General features: G+C 30.9%; 1 protein-coding gene across 1 annotated transcript in view; it reads right to left on the bottom strand.

Annotated features, from left to right (window-relative positions):
- Positions 1 to 14,982, bottom strand: part of LOC134711160 (receptor for retinol uptake stra6-like) — a 31,817-nt gene extending 16,835 nt beyond the window's left edge. The window contains exons 1-9 of the mRNA XM_063571606.1: positions 14,970 to 14,982; positions 11,237 to 11,313; positions 8,494 to 8,569; positions 7,681 to 7,766; positions 6,676 to 6,809; positions 3,563 to 3,732; positions 1,537 to 1,781; positions 1,068 to 1,147; positions 447 to 508 (exon numbers count right to left, since the gene is read on the bottom strand). Of these exons, the coding sequence (XP_063427676.1) occupies positions 447 to 508; positions 1,068 to 1,147; positions 1,537 to 1,781; positions 3,563 to 3,732; positions 6,676 to 6,809; positions 7,681 to 7,766; positions 8,494 to 8,569; positions 11,237 to 11,313 (930 nt within the window). The 5' untranslated portion in view covers positions 14,970 to 14,982. The remainder of the gene's footprint in view (positions 1 to 446; positions 509 to 1,067; positions 1,148 to 1,536; positions 1,782 to 3,562; positions 3,733 to 6,675; positions 6,810 to 7,680; positions 7,767 to 8,493; positions 8,570 to 11,236; positions 11,314 to 14,969) is intronic.
- Between the last annotated feature and the right edge of the window lie 1,457 nt (positions 14,983 to 16,439).

The following is a 16,439-nucleotide window of genomic DNA, read 5'->3' as shown; positions in this document are numbered from 1 at the left end:
ATACATATGTATTATACAGTTTAATGTGTATTGTTCAGTATAGGGAAATCTTCAATACATATGTATTATACAGTTTAATGTGTATTGTTCAGTATAGGGAAATCTTCAATACATATGTATTATACAGTTTAATGATAAATTATTTTAAGAATGATGATATCTACAGTAAATGACTTTTGTTCTATAATACTTGTGTAGTTTATGTTTTCAGAGGTTACCATACCGTAAAGTCTTTTTTCGATGAAAATTATGTGTGATAAAAAAACAAATTATTCGTAGACAATCAAAGGCTAAATTGCATCAACAAATATTCCAAATTTTCAATTGAGGCTTTGTAATAAAAAGAATACAACTTCAAAATACTGAATATAAAGATTCTCTCAATATTTTTTTAAATTAATCCACCTTTTAGTTATCCTTTCTCGCTGATATACAATGTTACATACCTTATAAATCAGAATAAAACATACAAAATAAACGGACAATATTCTTGCAGAGTATTTGAATTCTGAAAAAAATATTAATCAACATTATTCAAACGATGTATTACTATATTTGTATAACCCTATGTGAGCTGAACTATTGCATCTTTTATTAATATTGCGTCAGAAACTAAGGGGATGATTGCAAACATTAAACTACAAATGTTTAGCCTGTTATTTGCTATGTTAATTTTCAATAGACTTTGACTGATTGGAGACAGAACAGGACAAGACATTAACTATTAATTACTACATATAGATTCAATAGACTTCGACTGATTTGAGACAGGACAGGACAAGACATTGATTATAATTTACTATTTATAGATTCAATAGACTTTGACTGATTGGAGACAGGACAGGACAAGACATTGATTATAATTTACTGTATATAGTTATCAAAGGTACCAGGATTATAATTTAGTACGCCAGACGCGCGTCTACATAAGAATCATCAGTGACGCTAATATCACAATATTTATAAAGCTAAATAAGTACAAAGTTCAAGATCATTGTTTAGACTTTGACTAATTTGATGTTTACCTAACTGTAAGTATAACAACTCACTTCTTTTACCTTGCTTACCCGGATTATTTTTGTATATCCATGGCTTCATGAGATCTTTACAGCAACTTAACAACTTCCCTCTACAGCCATCAATAACTCTAAAAATAATGTTTTCATACAGTTATTTAATCAGTTTTTGTGATTTTAATCCTTTTTTATTGGAATTTATCCCTGAAGTTTATTATATATCAACTTAAAAGTCATTATTAATGAATGTGTTTCGTAAGAGTTTTGCTTTGATATTTAAATTGATAGTCTCTGTTAGATTTATTCAAAACTGATCTAGACCTCAGACGATTTGTCTTTTTCATTAATTCCATACTTTTAGCTCGTGTATCTATTTTTATAGCATAAGAAATTTCTGTTATATACTATATTGGTACCAATTCTGTACCCAGTGTGACTATATATGCCAATTAATTGTTTCCTATACTAAAATCGACCATTTGTAATAATAAAGACATACTCGAAACAAAAAAGGACTTACTTTTCTTCTTCAACAGTTTCTACCGGTTGATCTAGTATTTTACGAATATATCTGCCATGAATTGAACATCGAGTTTTCTCCAATTCATCTTTCATAGGTCCAACTGTATTTTCTCTTGGATTTATCATTGGTATGTGAGGGAACAATTTCATAGAAATTAAAAATCGAACAGGCATGGCGATTGCTAAATATGATATTGCAAGGAGTTTAGGCCAGTCTCTTAACACAACAAGAAACTGGTCCAACTGAAAAAGCGATATTTCTTATTTATCCTTTAGTTTCTAACATGGTATGCATACAGTATTACTCATTATTGTCCCGAATGTTGGCGTGTTATGTGTTGCTGAACACAAAACCTTATATACATCGGAATATCAATGTTGAAAATAATCGGAAATCTGATGAATCATAAAAACACAGCAGTGAAAAGTGATCGGAATGCCATACGCTTCTAACAGAGCGAGATCATGTGCGCAAACAGTAAGCTTGTAATGCTATGTGTAAATCACCTGTTATAGAAATCTAATGTTACACCCAGATGCAAGTGTCATATCCAGGACTACCCTACTGCTATAAAGGTTAGATGTCATAGTTAATATAGAAATAGAGAGTTGAGAAATAGACATACAATAACGGTCTACAAAAATTTATGAAGTGCGATTAAATTTTTTTATGAAAAAAAGAAGATGTGGTATGATTGCCAACTGTACACAAGAGACCTAAATGACACAGACATTAACAACCAAAGGTCTTAAACAATGAGCAAAGCGCATACCGCAAAATGTGGCGGGATTAAACATGTTAGCGAGATCCCAACCCTCCCCCTAATCTGGGACAGTGTTATAACTGTACAACATACTGTAAACCAACTTATTTTCGCGGATACTTTATTTCGCGTTCTACTCTTTATTGACCACTTCGCGCCTATTTTATTTCGCGATTTTCTTATTTACTTGAAGGAAAGATCTAAGTTTTACATGTTTGCGACGATTTATATTCGCGTTATTTTTCTACTCGCGAAAGTCGAGAAAATAAATCGCTCGCGAAAAAAAGTTGGTTTACAGTAATAACGAACTATAAAAATCAGTTGAAAAAGGCTTAACTCTTCAGATGGACAAAAGTACAAGTGGACGTGGCAGAGTACTTGTACTTCCCGACAACAAAAAGACACTAGGAACAGATCTGAGAGTACTAGCAGTTATCTGACAGCTAGTTCAAAGCCACTAACAACTAATAAAACAATCATGCATCTAAGACTGAACTTTCAATACGTACATTTTGATGAGGTGACAGCCAATATCCAATGAATTCAGTGAAAAGACGTCATAAACAGTCAGAAAAACATGACTATGTGCAATGCCAAGTTAAATGTATCGACAGATTGTTGATCAATAAATGTGTATATGTATAATTTTGTTTGGCTTTATTAAAATGTATGTTTTGTTTCTGCATGATTCTTTTGTTTTTGATACACTGTTCGAAAAGCTTACTATATGCTTTATACTATGTCAAATCAAATAAAGTTTTTTTTTTAGGTTTATCTCTATCACAATTCATTTCATTAAATCATTGAACATAACATTTATAAGTATGCACACCATGTTACAAACAAATTGTTTGGTTTGAAGTTGAAATCATCCACTCGTAAATTTTACATACGCCATTGCGAGTTGGTTGACCGTTATGGAATAACCGTATCACAGATAATATCGGATATGTTCCTTATGTCGTAATTACAACCCCCTTCCCTTTTATGAATGTGACTTACCGTATTAGACTTTTTACCGAACTTTTTATAACATGAGCAACACTACGGGTGCCACATGTGGAACAAGATCTGCTTACCCTTAGGTTCATGTTGCGTTTTCTTTAGTTTTCTATGTTGTGTCATGTGTACTTTTGTTTGTCTGTTTGCCTTCAAGTCAGTTTAATTTCGATTAATGAGTTTGACTGTCCCTCTGGTATCTTTCGTCCGTCTTTTATAATTTCTTTCCGTTTGATTTGAACTAAATCACTTCATACTTACACTGTTTATTTCGGAAGCACATCCAAATGTATCATCATAAGCTTTATATGTAAACACCCAAACATGTAATGATCCAATGGCGTATCCAATCGGGGATTTCAAGGTCAAGGCTGCAAATATTGGGAAATAGATGAATCCATAGCACACTACTGAGAATAATATCACAAAAACTAAAATACATAAAAAATACATGTTATTCAAAAATATACCTTAATATGCATTTATTGTTTAAAAAAGTACTATATTTAATAAACAAATTTCAATAAACATAATAACACAAAATATCAAATGCAAATGCCTAGATTTTGAGAACACTATGAAAAAGATTCCAACGACAAACACGCACACACATACCAGTGAACACACAAGCTTCTTAATGTCAACACACGGTCTTCGATATAACATTTTCAACGAATTTTTTTATTTGAATCTGAAATAAAGGACACATTAGATACAGTCAATCTTCCTCATATGCGTCAAAACAGAGACGAAAAACGTTCTGTTGAGAACAAAACTTAACTACAAATTGTGAACTGTTTATTTTTATGTAGCAACATTCTATCAACGCGACGGATGTAATTGACTTATGAGTTTGGATATTTCTTTGGTGTCATCTTTCTCAGTGATCTCTTTGAACAGCGATTTTACAAAACACTCGCCACCAAATATATACAACAGTTACAAACAATTAAAGGCATACATGTATATTTAGGACACATTATCAATGATCTTCCAGCAATACCACTTTCCCTCAAGGACAAAGACAGTGATAAAAATAACCAATTTCGATGTTTTTAACTAAGAACATTAACATGGAAACTGATTGTTAGAGCATTTTTAAGATCTTTTCGGTACCACGCATTTAATTGAACATTGATATACCAGACGAGATATTCAAACAAAAATCATCAAGCAGTGCTAACAACATCGGCTTGATGTGTGATTTCGTTTAGGATGTATACATACGCTTCAATAGTAAGCACCATAAATTCATAACACACACTACAAAAGTCTAAAAGACTGAAAAGACCAGTTTTTGTCTTGATTTGCATGAACTTTTACTTGACATTCTCAAAAAGTATGACATATGTCTTAATTTTTCTTGACAAATTTTCCTTTACATCAAATTTGTATGAAATTAGCTTGACATATTCTTGACATTCTGAATATAGTCTTAAAATTTCCTGACATTCTGAATATAGTCTTAAAATTTCTTGACATTCTGAATATAGTCTTAAAATTTCTTGACAAATTCTTGACATTTGAATACTGTCTTGAAATTTCTTGACATGTTCTCTACATTCTTATTTTTTCTCAGTATGGCTTGACATATTCTGAACATTTTGAATTGTGTCTTACATTTACTTGATAGTTCTGAGTTTTACAAATAATGACCAATATTCATGGTATAACTTTAATCTTTATACTGTTTCAAGTTACACTTCAAAGAAAAAGTTGGGCATGGATATCATTGAAAATTTTGGTATATAAATATTTTACAAATGCAAATTATGATGGCTATGAAATCTTATGTATGAAATAATTTAAATGTTGGTGTTGATATAAAACAATTTAAAATTGGGGTTTTAAATAACTACAAATTTTGAGTCCTAAATCTTATAAATTAAATGATTAAAACCAATCATACTGTAGACATAATTAATTCTATATTCATAATATTCAATGTTTATATGGTTAATAATTATTGTACCAAAATGTGGTTTATATAAATAGCAAATTATGATGATATACAAATCATTAATTTAACAGAAGTATTACACATGGACAGGATGTTCCCCATAAAATTAAGGTATTCCACACCCAAGAGTAAACACAACTGTACAATGGAAATTACTGCTTTACCTGTAATAAGCCATACAACTTATCAGTTAACCAACCCCGACCGACCATGCCATTACAATTTAAAAAGTTTGTTCATACATAAAAATGAAAATCATTATTTTGATGAGGAAAACAAATTAACTAAAATTTATTTTCTTCATCCAAATTATAAAATTAATTATTTAAACATAAACAAAATTTGAATATTTCCCAAAGATTAAAAGAAGAGTATTATCAACTCCAGGAATTATAAAAAATAGTATTTATAGTGGGTCCATTTTCTATACAAATCATTGTGAAATGGATCTCAAACAGACATGCATAATATAGATCTAAAAAAAAATCTTTTCCTGAAGGAGTTATCCCAAATATTTATTTTTGTTAAAAAATTATAAAATTCAACACCCAAAAGATACACATGGTCACATTTTGAAACTGCCTACAAGACACCTATTTTAGTAAAGCAAATTTGACTGGCAGTTTTGCAAACGGCAAAAATCTAAATGTTGTTTGTCAGTAATTTTAACTTAATATATTCCTAGTGAAAACAATTATTTAAACGTTTAATAAAAATGAATCATATTCAAATTACATCGAGGATTATTCAGGGTATTCCAACTTAGTTACACCAAAAGGATATCTTACTATACCAAATTAATCAAAGTTTAGATTAGTCATAAAAAGTATATAACAGCAATAGAATGTCATAAACAGTGCAGAATAAGTCTGTTCACATTTTAAGACCAAATTTATACTGTTGAGATAGTGACAAATCATATTTAAGACTGTCAAGAATGTGTCGAGACATATTCAGACATTATCTAGAATGTCAAGAATATGTCAAGACATAATCAGACATTATTAAGAATGTCAAGAATATGTCAAGACAGATCGAGACAAATTCAAGACAGTCAAGAATTGGTCGAGACTAATCTAGACTCTTATCAGATGATACAGGAAGTGTCGAGAAGTTTTAAGACAATGTTCATACTGTCAAGACACTTGTCAAGAAAAATCAAGAATCTTATAAGACACATTCATACTATGTCAAGAATTTTTAAAAGTTATTAAGACAACTTGAGAATGTCGAGTAAAAGTTCATGCAAATTCAGACAAAAACTGGTCTTTTCAGACTTTTTTACTTTTGTAGTGACATTTTCCATGAAACTGATGAAGGATAACTGTAATTCGACATATTTACTCCTACGGTTTATATTAATTTTTGTGTTGTATTATATATAAATAAAGATACGTTGATAGATGAAACTTACATCGTACACCCACATGTCCAGTAAAAGGGAAGATATATCTACTGTTCAATATAACTTCATAGAACAGAAAGGAAATAGCACCAAATGCAGCGATAAAGGATAGTCTGTTATTCATTTCGTATATATCCATTGGGCTGCAACGGAAAGGAAATACAAATTCACAGAATATTATAACAAGATGTAGGACATTGCATTGAAGGAAAAACATGATATATTAAAAATATTGAGTTAGTTTTTTCTTCTTCAAAATAGTGCAAACATTTCTGCAATGTTCGTTTTGACAGCAGATTTGTGTCTGATGAAAACTTATTTCAATCGGGGAAGCTCAGCCTTGATTTTTCAAAGATGCTGTTTTCCGAGTCCTGAAATTTTTAAACGATCCGGGTAAACTAATCTATCTTCTGAAAAAACTTCTCCGTAAAGGTTAACAATTTTTGCAATGTAATTATATCTTTCTATATTATTTCTATAGATATACACATTGATGTTGTTACCAGTTAATTAAAACTAAATTAATACTATTTTTATATACATTCTACAATCTGTCGATACCTGTATTTTGGTATTGCAAAAGGTCACTTGTTTTTCTTTCTGACCTTTAATGACGCCTTCACACTAAATCCATTGGATGGTGGATGTTTGTGTATTGTTACTTAAGTCCTAGTTCCATGATTTGTACTTTGTTATTATTGGCTTTGAACTACATGTAGCTGCCAGTATTTGCGGGCACATCTATGTCTGTTTTGTAATATGGATGTTTTAAATACCTTTCAACGTCCTATCTGTTACTTTGTGGTATGAGTTTTACTCATTGTTAAAGGCCGTTCGGGGATCTTTATTTATTAACATCTGTTTATTTATCTCTTGTCCTGACCATCATTTGTCCCAATAGACTTACTATTAAAACTTACTATAGTAAACCCTGTTCTTACCAACAATTATTTTACCATATAACTTACTCCAGTATATCTAGTATTGACCAACATTTATCTTCCAGATACTTACTACAATATACCAGGTCTTGACCAACATTTGTCTAGCCATTTCGTTTGTCTTGTAATCATGAAGGACAATAGTATGAACTCTAGAACCTAAAGATATATATTGACATCAGTCATTTAAAATTGATTGGGATGTCAAGTAAATGCAATGGAAACTATAGGATATAAGAAAACGATTCACAAAATAGTTCCAATATTGAAAGAAAAGATTGGATTTTTCGCTTTACATAATTAAAGTAAATTCACTGTCATAAAATATTCGGGTAAAGAAATGTCACAACGCAGACAAAAATTCAAAATGTTCCCTGTAATCAACAGGCACAGATTATGTGATAAATGTCTCCTGTGTAGTTGTTTTACTGTATATGATTATGTTAAAATCAAAATCCATACCATACAACTGGATAACTTTCCACACTTCTATGATTCATTGTTTGTCGTAGTAATTGGCTAAGACTTGAAAATACGACACGGATGATACAGGTTTAGCAGGATATGTTTTTATTTGCGATTCACATGTGTCTGTTCAAAGTCAGATTTATGAGATATCATAACATAAGTCGAGAATACTATGTTTGTTTTTACACCTTGAATGTCATAATATTTCACAGAAGCTATGAAAATAAAGAAGTTTTTCTAATAAATGAAAAACTTATCATATATATGAGAACAATACAAATTCATCTCAAAACGGTAACTTATAAAAAAGATACTCTAAACTAAGGTAATTGCTCGCTTTACTTACTGATGGTATAACTATTGATTGATAAAATGAATACACTGAATTAGAACTAAGGTCATTGTTCGCTGTACCTACCGATGGTATTACCATTAACTGATAAAATAAATACTCAGAATCAGAACTAAGGTCATCATACGCTGCACAACCTGTACTGTAAATGAAATAAATATATGCAACTGTAGTATACCACTGTTCGAAATTTATAAATCGATTGAGAAAAACAAACAAACCCGGGTTACAAACTAAAACTGAGGTAAACACATCAACTATAAGAGGAAAAATGTAAAATGTGTTCAGATTGGCAATTAAGTGTAAACAATATTTCATTATAAAACAAATACATCTCATACAAATCTAAAATAGGATTCGGAAACATAAAAAAAAGCGCTTATATTTATCTGTGTTGATGAAAAATTGAATGAGCAATCCTAATATACATAATAAGTTAATATGACAATAACTCGCATTCAGCAGCTTAAACTGTGTAAACAGACATGACAGAAAATCACCACATTCAAACAACTATACAAATAAATCTAGCAAATACGCCAACAAATAAGTTTTAATTAAATGAATAGTAAAAATAAAAAAAAAGCAGATACAAAGGTTTTCGTTGTTGAAAGTTCACACCTTAGAAAGTATACACTTTTTGATACATTTGAAGTTAGGTAGATATAAATACATGAATACAATTAACAGAAACAACATGGTGAGAACCTATACTTTCCGATGATACGTCCTGTTAGGTAGATATAAATACATGAATACAATGAACAGAAACAACATGGTGAGAACATATACTTTCCGATGATACGTCCTGTTAGGTAGATATAAATACATGAATACAATTAACAGAAACAACATGGTGAGAACATATACTTTCCGATGATACGTCCTGTTAGGTAGATATAAATACATGAATACAATGAACAGAAACAACATGGTGAGAACATATACTTTCCGATGATACGTCCTGTTAGGTAGATATAAATACATGAATACAATGAACAGAAACAATATGGTGAGAACATATACTTTCTGATGATACGTCCTACAGAAACAACATGGTGAGAACCTATACTTTCCGATGATACGTCCTTCAGAAACAACATGGTGAGAACCTATACTTTCCGATGATACGTCCTACAGAAACAACATGGTGAGAACCTATACTTTCCTATGATACGTCCTACAGAAACAACATGGTGAGAACCTATACTTTCCGATGATACGTCCTACAGAAACAACATGGTGAGAACCTATACTTTCCGATGATACGTCCTACAGAAACAACATGGTGAGAACCTATACTTTCCGATGATACGTCCTACAGAAACAACATGGTGAGAACCTATACTTTCCGATGATACGTCCTACAGAAACAACATGGTGAGAACATATACTTTCCGATGATACGTCCTGTTAGGTAGATATAAATACATGAATACAATGAACAGAAACAACATGGTGAGAACATATACTTTCCGATGATACGTCCTGTTAGGTAGATATAAATACATGAATACAATTAACAGAAACAACATGGTGAGAACATATACTTTCCGATGATACGTCCTGTTAGGTAGATATAAATACATGAATACAATGAACAGAAACAACATGGTGAGAACATATACTTTCCGATGATACGTCCTGTTAGGTAGATATAAATACATGAATACAATGAACAGAAACAACATGGTGAGAACATATACTTTCCAATGATACGTCCTGTTAGGTAGATATAAATACATGAATACAATGAACAGAAACAACATGGTGAGAACATATACTTTCCGATGATACGTCATGTTAGGTAGATATAAATACATGAATACAATGAACAGAAACAACATGGTGAGAACATATACTTTCCGATGATACGTCCTGTTAGGTAGATATAAATACATGAATACAATTAACAACATGGTGAGAATATATACTTTCCGATGATACGTCCTTCGACATTACTTTCATTCATTTATTTTTAGCTCAGACACAGATGGCGATTTATAAGTCTGAAAAAAAGCTGCAGTTAATTTTTGTATGAAGATTAGGGTGAGAAATTCTAAACTGACAACACTTACATTTTAAATGGAATTTTATTCAGAGAGAATCAAATGTGCTGCACTAATTCAATGTATTTATTTGTCACGTACTCGGTGTAGTGGCTGCTGAGTTTTAACCTGGATATTGGAAGATCCACTATTTCTTCAATATTTATCGTTTACTTGTTAGTTGTGCCTTTGCCTCCCGCTATCAATTTGAAGACGTATTCCTGGCTTTGCACAGCCAGTATGTGTCGTGCAGTGATCAGTTCAGTACATTCTCTGAATCATGGTTAACGTATGCACTATATTTTATGGTCGCCTATGTGCTCTAGCTATTCACCTATTACCAAGTGTCATATTATATACCAAACTACTTTCTGTAACTGTATTCTGATACGCAGAAAAATACGTGCTGTGTTTCTATTTGATAAGTTAATTCAATAATCACCTATTTCTTCTAATTTACGAGTTAAATATTGATTAAGAAACCCTTTTTATACAGTGCATCATATTTATACTGTGTACTGGACTATTACATTTACTTTGGACGATACCTTATATCTTATTTCTTTCAGTGTTTGTAGAATAACTAATTAAAACCATATTTTGCTAAAACGTTTGAATGACAACCCAAACTTTCAAATACCGAAAGAAATTTTTCGGGGTTTGCCCACACCAACCTATTAGTTCTTGATTCTAAGTATTATAAATCATAGATATATTGCATCAAAAGATGAGTTATGAAATATCTGTTTAACACTTCTTACCTCGAGTCCGGGTATGTTCCATCATAAGATGAGTTCTGTGCAGAATTTAGAAGGATCTCAATTATTGAAAGGGACATCTACAACAGAGATGAGACAGTGATATATAAGGACTACAAATGTTTTCTATGTAAGATGATTTTTTTATTTGGGAAAAATAAGGGCTAAACTAGAATGTAAGTACACTAAACAGAATGTGTTTGCAAATTTCAAAAAGGAATTTCTTAAACTGTACGAAACATTGATAAATAAAGAAGGCAATTGTGAAAACTTCCAAAGTTTGTTTGCAGAAAAAAATAAATCATTTTCTTGGACTAGAATTTATAAAATTTTATATTATTCAGTTGCATAATTTTAATAGCCAAATCATTATATATATATTGTGCATTAACGAGTACTAGCCTTACCACTGATATGCTATTTACTAACGTTAACGAGGTTGGAATAAGGTACCAGTACTTTATGTATCTCTAACAAATTTAAACTTCAAACAAAGTTATTTATCGTTTGAAAAAAATGGCAACATAAAAGAAATCCGACATTGTGAGAGAATCATTTGAATTTTAATAATTGTTAGTCTTGTTGTATTCGCATGCTTTTTCATTTATTTATAAAAGAAAACTTGATATATGAAGACATTTCCAATTGTTTCATTAGCAAAACAATAATGGTACTATTTTTAGGTTACTATATTATTCATTTTTTGTGATACTTGTATATGTCTTAAAATAATCATCAGTTAAAAATCGAAAACAAGATAAGAATTATAATAAAAAAAAATTTAACTTGGAGTTCATTATTTTTGTGGTTTATAACTTTTGTTACATATTAGGAACGAAAAAAATAAACCTTGATTTTGATAGGTAAGTTCTACAAGATTGACTTTGATAGGTAAGTTCTACAAGATTGATTTTGATAGGTAAGTTCTACAAGATTGATTTTGATAGGTAAGTTCTACAAGATTGGTTGATCACGACAAAGGTCAGCAAATGTGGGAAGCAATTGAAAAAGGAGAAAGCAACTTAAGATTCGGTGTCATGGTTGAGTCCATTAGGGGCATAGTTCAGTTCTATGATTCTTGTTGTGTATGATGGAAATATTGATAAACAAATATATTCGTCGATATTATTTTTCCGGGTTTAACCAGTTTTACTCTATTTTGGGGCAATATATTGTCGCGATTTTCTATTGTTGTAGTTCCAATAAGAGTAGATCTGACATATCAACGTTGATCTTCACATCGCTCGAGTGAATAAGCCGTCTACAGTAAATTTAAGATGGTACCACTATAGCTATCCCTATATAATACGCAAAAATGCGGCGTGGTTAAAGATGTTTTTGAGATATCTATATATCTAGCAAATGTAAAATTAACAAACACAGCAATACGAACGATAAAACTCAGTTTAAACGAAGTCCGAATCCTATGCCAGAAAAGGTAACAGAAGAAACTAAGCAAAATGATAATGAAACATAAAAAGAATAGTACAGGTACTCCTTCTCCCAAAGATCAACCAGCAATTGAAAGGATAAAGCCACAACATCAGCTACACTAGAAGAGTTGAGGGCCAGCCTAACCATCCTACCAGATACCTTGATAGGAGCTTTTAACACATATAACTTATTATATCCAAGATGCATATAGTTTTAATTTGTAAATAATTATTTCTGTAAATAGTGACTGCTTGTTTTGATAGTGGAGGAGAAAAGGCAGCATGGTTATACGAGCAAGAGTCAGTATACACTCTAGAAGAAGAGTCCTACTGAGTATTGAAAGAAGAAGAAGAACAAGGGCTTGCATCAGTAACTGACATGCTAGCTAAAGACTTCAATTAAATTCATTGAAAAAGTAATGCCTTCATTATCTTCAAATCAAGCACAGGTTAGTGTAAAGTTTGGCGCCTGTTAAAACATATCAATCCGCTTCATTTTATGCACCCCTCCTAAGTCAGAAATGTGTTGGTGTGTCTCAAAATTGTTTCATGTTTCTCCTTTTATATATTCGTGGGACCGTTGGTTGCTTTGTTTAAATTGTTTTTTTACTAATTATTTTTGGTGTTCTGAATAGTTTGCTTGTTTGTGTGAGCCAAGGCCCTGTGTTCAAGCCGTACTTTGACTTATAGTTATAAGGTTTTCATACATTGAGACTTTGATGGTGGTTTGTCTAACTGGTACTAATATTACATCTTGTAATATATATTATTGTATAGCAATATAATATTTCCCACAGAACGTAACCAAAAGTTAGCGTGCAATAAATTCTAATATTGCACTAGTGCAATAAATCTTCGAAATTCATGACGTCATCAACTTTTAAATCTTAGTTTAAGGGCATACGATACAGTTTTGATTCTAGTTCATGAAAATTTGCACAAAGGCTATTGTTTACCTGATTAAATCAAATATGTTATAAAAAAAATACCTTCATGTGCTACTTTTTGAGTAAAATGAGGTCGAAATTTTGTATATTTGCTCAAAATTCAGATTTGTGGCCGTTATTTCTTTTTTCGAAAGAAAGACATAACTTTTTTGTCATAAAAGATAAACACAAATTGTTTATTGTTAGATAATCGGTAATTTCTGTATTTTATAAATATCCTAAAAAAATATGCAATTTTTTAATCAGAAATAACGCATATTTATAAGGAAAAAACGTCATTTTTTACTGCATGTTTATCAAAATTAAAAAAAAATCCTCTATTTACAGTTTTATAAATTTTGGGTCACATAATCTCCCTGCAAAATGAAACAAAATGCCGTTTTGATAATAGAGGTCCATGAACTCGTTTTCAAATTAAATCAGTTTGAATGATAAAAATCAGTCGAAAAATGAATCTTTTCCCGATATGACACAGTTTGACGTCGCGAAAAGAACAAATTACGTTAGCAAACGTCATTAACTTCCCTGTAACTGTATCGTATGCCCTTAAACCAATTTTTACTTTCAAATATTATATTGCTATACAATAAAAGGGTTATTGCATGAATATTGGGAAATATTGTCCCTCGTAGAACATATATTGCACTCGCAAGCTCGTGCAATATAAAATTCTACTCGGGACAATATTCCCCAATGTTCATGCAATAACCCGATATTATTTATGAGGAAGTCAATATCAATCCCAAAATATGTAAATTCTAACGACAGTACTTCTAAATAAGTTTGATTAAGGGTATGGTGGGGTTTAGAGGCGCATGCCGAGATTGTTAAAAATATTGCCATAACAGCTAGATTAATGTGAAATACTTGAACGTAAAATATTTATACATGTTGATCATTATTTACGAATGATGTTACTCTACCGATGATAATCATACCAGATTCAACTTCAATTTGTCTCCAGGCTCAAAATATTTGTCTCCAAGCTCATTAACAATGCTCAGGGTTCAGTAATTAGCTAGAAGAAATAACTACACAAGATACATACAAAGGCAAACGGCGTCTAGTATCATTTACAAGCTTCCCTTGTTGTGTGAAACGATGACAACCCATTATGTTATAATTATTGCTATGAAATGATGCGTGAATCAGAATTGATTTTTGTGTCTCATAAAGGTTTATAATTCGATTTATCTCGGGATTTTGTTTCTCATAGCAGTATTCCACTTACGTTTTTTTTTTATTCGAAAAGATCCTGGAATAAAAATTAGAAGGAATCGATAAATGATTGTTTAATCTACCCAAGACAACTTTTTTTTTATCATAAATATAAAAATATCATAAATAACGACCTACCTTTTAACGTCACTCACACTTTTAAATACCTGGCCTCGTATTCAATTATGTTTAAATTTTTAATGTGTGTTGATCATAATAGAAGCAAACAAAACTGTATAATAATTATTTGCTATATAGAGAGTTAATACACATACTATTAAAATGTACACAATAATGACAATGTTCGTACAAGATAAAAATACAGCACACATATAAATTTTAACAATCAACATATTGTCTGATAATAAATTAACGAAAAAATAAACAAAGAAACACTCTCATTTAAATATAATCGCTTAATATTTATATGGCAACTGTTATATATTTTTTTGTACAAACCACTTTCAATATCAAGCACAAACTCGAGCTGAATTCCTCATTTGACTATTGACCCCTTCTTTAAGTAGACAATTTAGCAACAATTCTTTAAAAGCTTATACCTGAAACAGATTTAAAGACAAAAACATCCATTAACGCGAAATTATCATAATTAAATTTATGCTTTTATCTCTCCATAAAAATTAACATACCAAAAAGTGCAATAGTTGAAAAAAAGGCTAGCTTAAAAAAAAACTTATTAAAGTGTCTTTTAACGATATTTAATAAAATAAAAAACATATTTTGTATTATCCTAAAATTGGACCACTGTTAAAGATATTTCTTTTGAATCTACAATTAACTGTATACAAAAAGTGAGTGCGTATCTAAAGTATAGACTGTAGATTTTACTCAAATTATCAAATTTCATATGTTTTAAAGTTTTTATTGATAAGGTGAAACATAGACGGTTTATTTATTTTTATTTTTAAAGTCGTAGATGGCATAGACATATCGGAAGTTCTCAAATTTGAAGCGCATTAAACCCTACATTTGTTGTTGCTTGTGTTTGGAATATATATTTAAGATTTATTGATAGTAATTTTATTATGAAATTTTTTGAAAGAATCTAAAACTTATTGTATCTATTTCCAATTACCTGCAGACATAAAATGCGTGCATCGGAAGTTGTTTTTGTGTACATTACCTCAACCCCCTGTGACAATATATCATCTCCCTAACAATCCTAATAGTCTGATAAAAAGGACAGACATGTTCACGTCAGACATGTAGATGTCATAGACATCTGCACGTCATAGACATCTGCACGTCATAGACATCTGCACGTCATAGACATCTTCACGTCATAGACATTAACACGTTATCTATTGGTAGTGTACTGATTGATATTTCAGACATTTGTTTGTAAGTTACAGTTGGTTTTAAACTGTTTTTTGTAGTAGCTGTGAGTGATCTTTGATCTTTTTATAAGTTGTTTGTTATGCTTTCTATCAGTCGGATGCCTTATTCGACTGATGATACCAATTTAATCTGGCGTTGTGGTATAGTAACTCTGTCACTGAACGGAGGTTGAATCATTATGTGAAAGCTTGACCATGCCATATGCTTTATGTGTCTGGTCAAAGTTATGAGCCTGTGATTCGTTGGTTG

Source organism: Mytilus trossulus, chromosome 3, assembly GCF_036588685.1.
Source record: "Mytilus trossulus isolate FHL-02 chromosome 3, PNRI_Mtr1.1.1.hap1, whole genome shotgun sequence".
NCBI classification, from domain to species: domain Eukaryota; kingdom Metazoa; phylum Mollusca; class Bivalvia; order Mytilida; family Mytilidae; genus Mytilus; species Mytilus trossulus.
The sequence above is the reverse complement of the archived record's forward strand: the minus strand, read 5'-3'. Positions and strand labels throughout refer to the sequence as shown.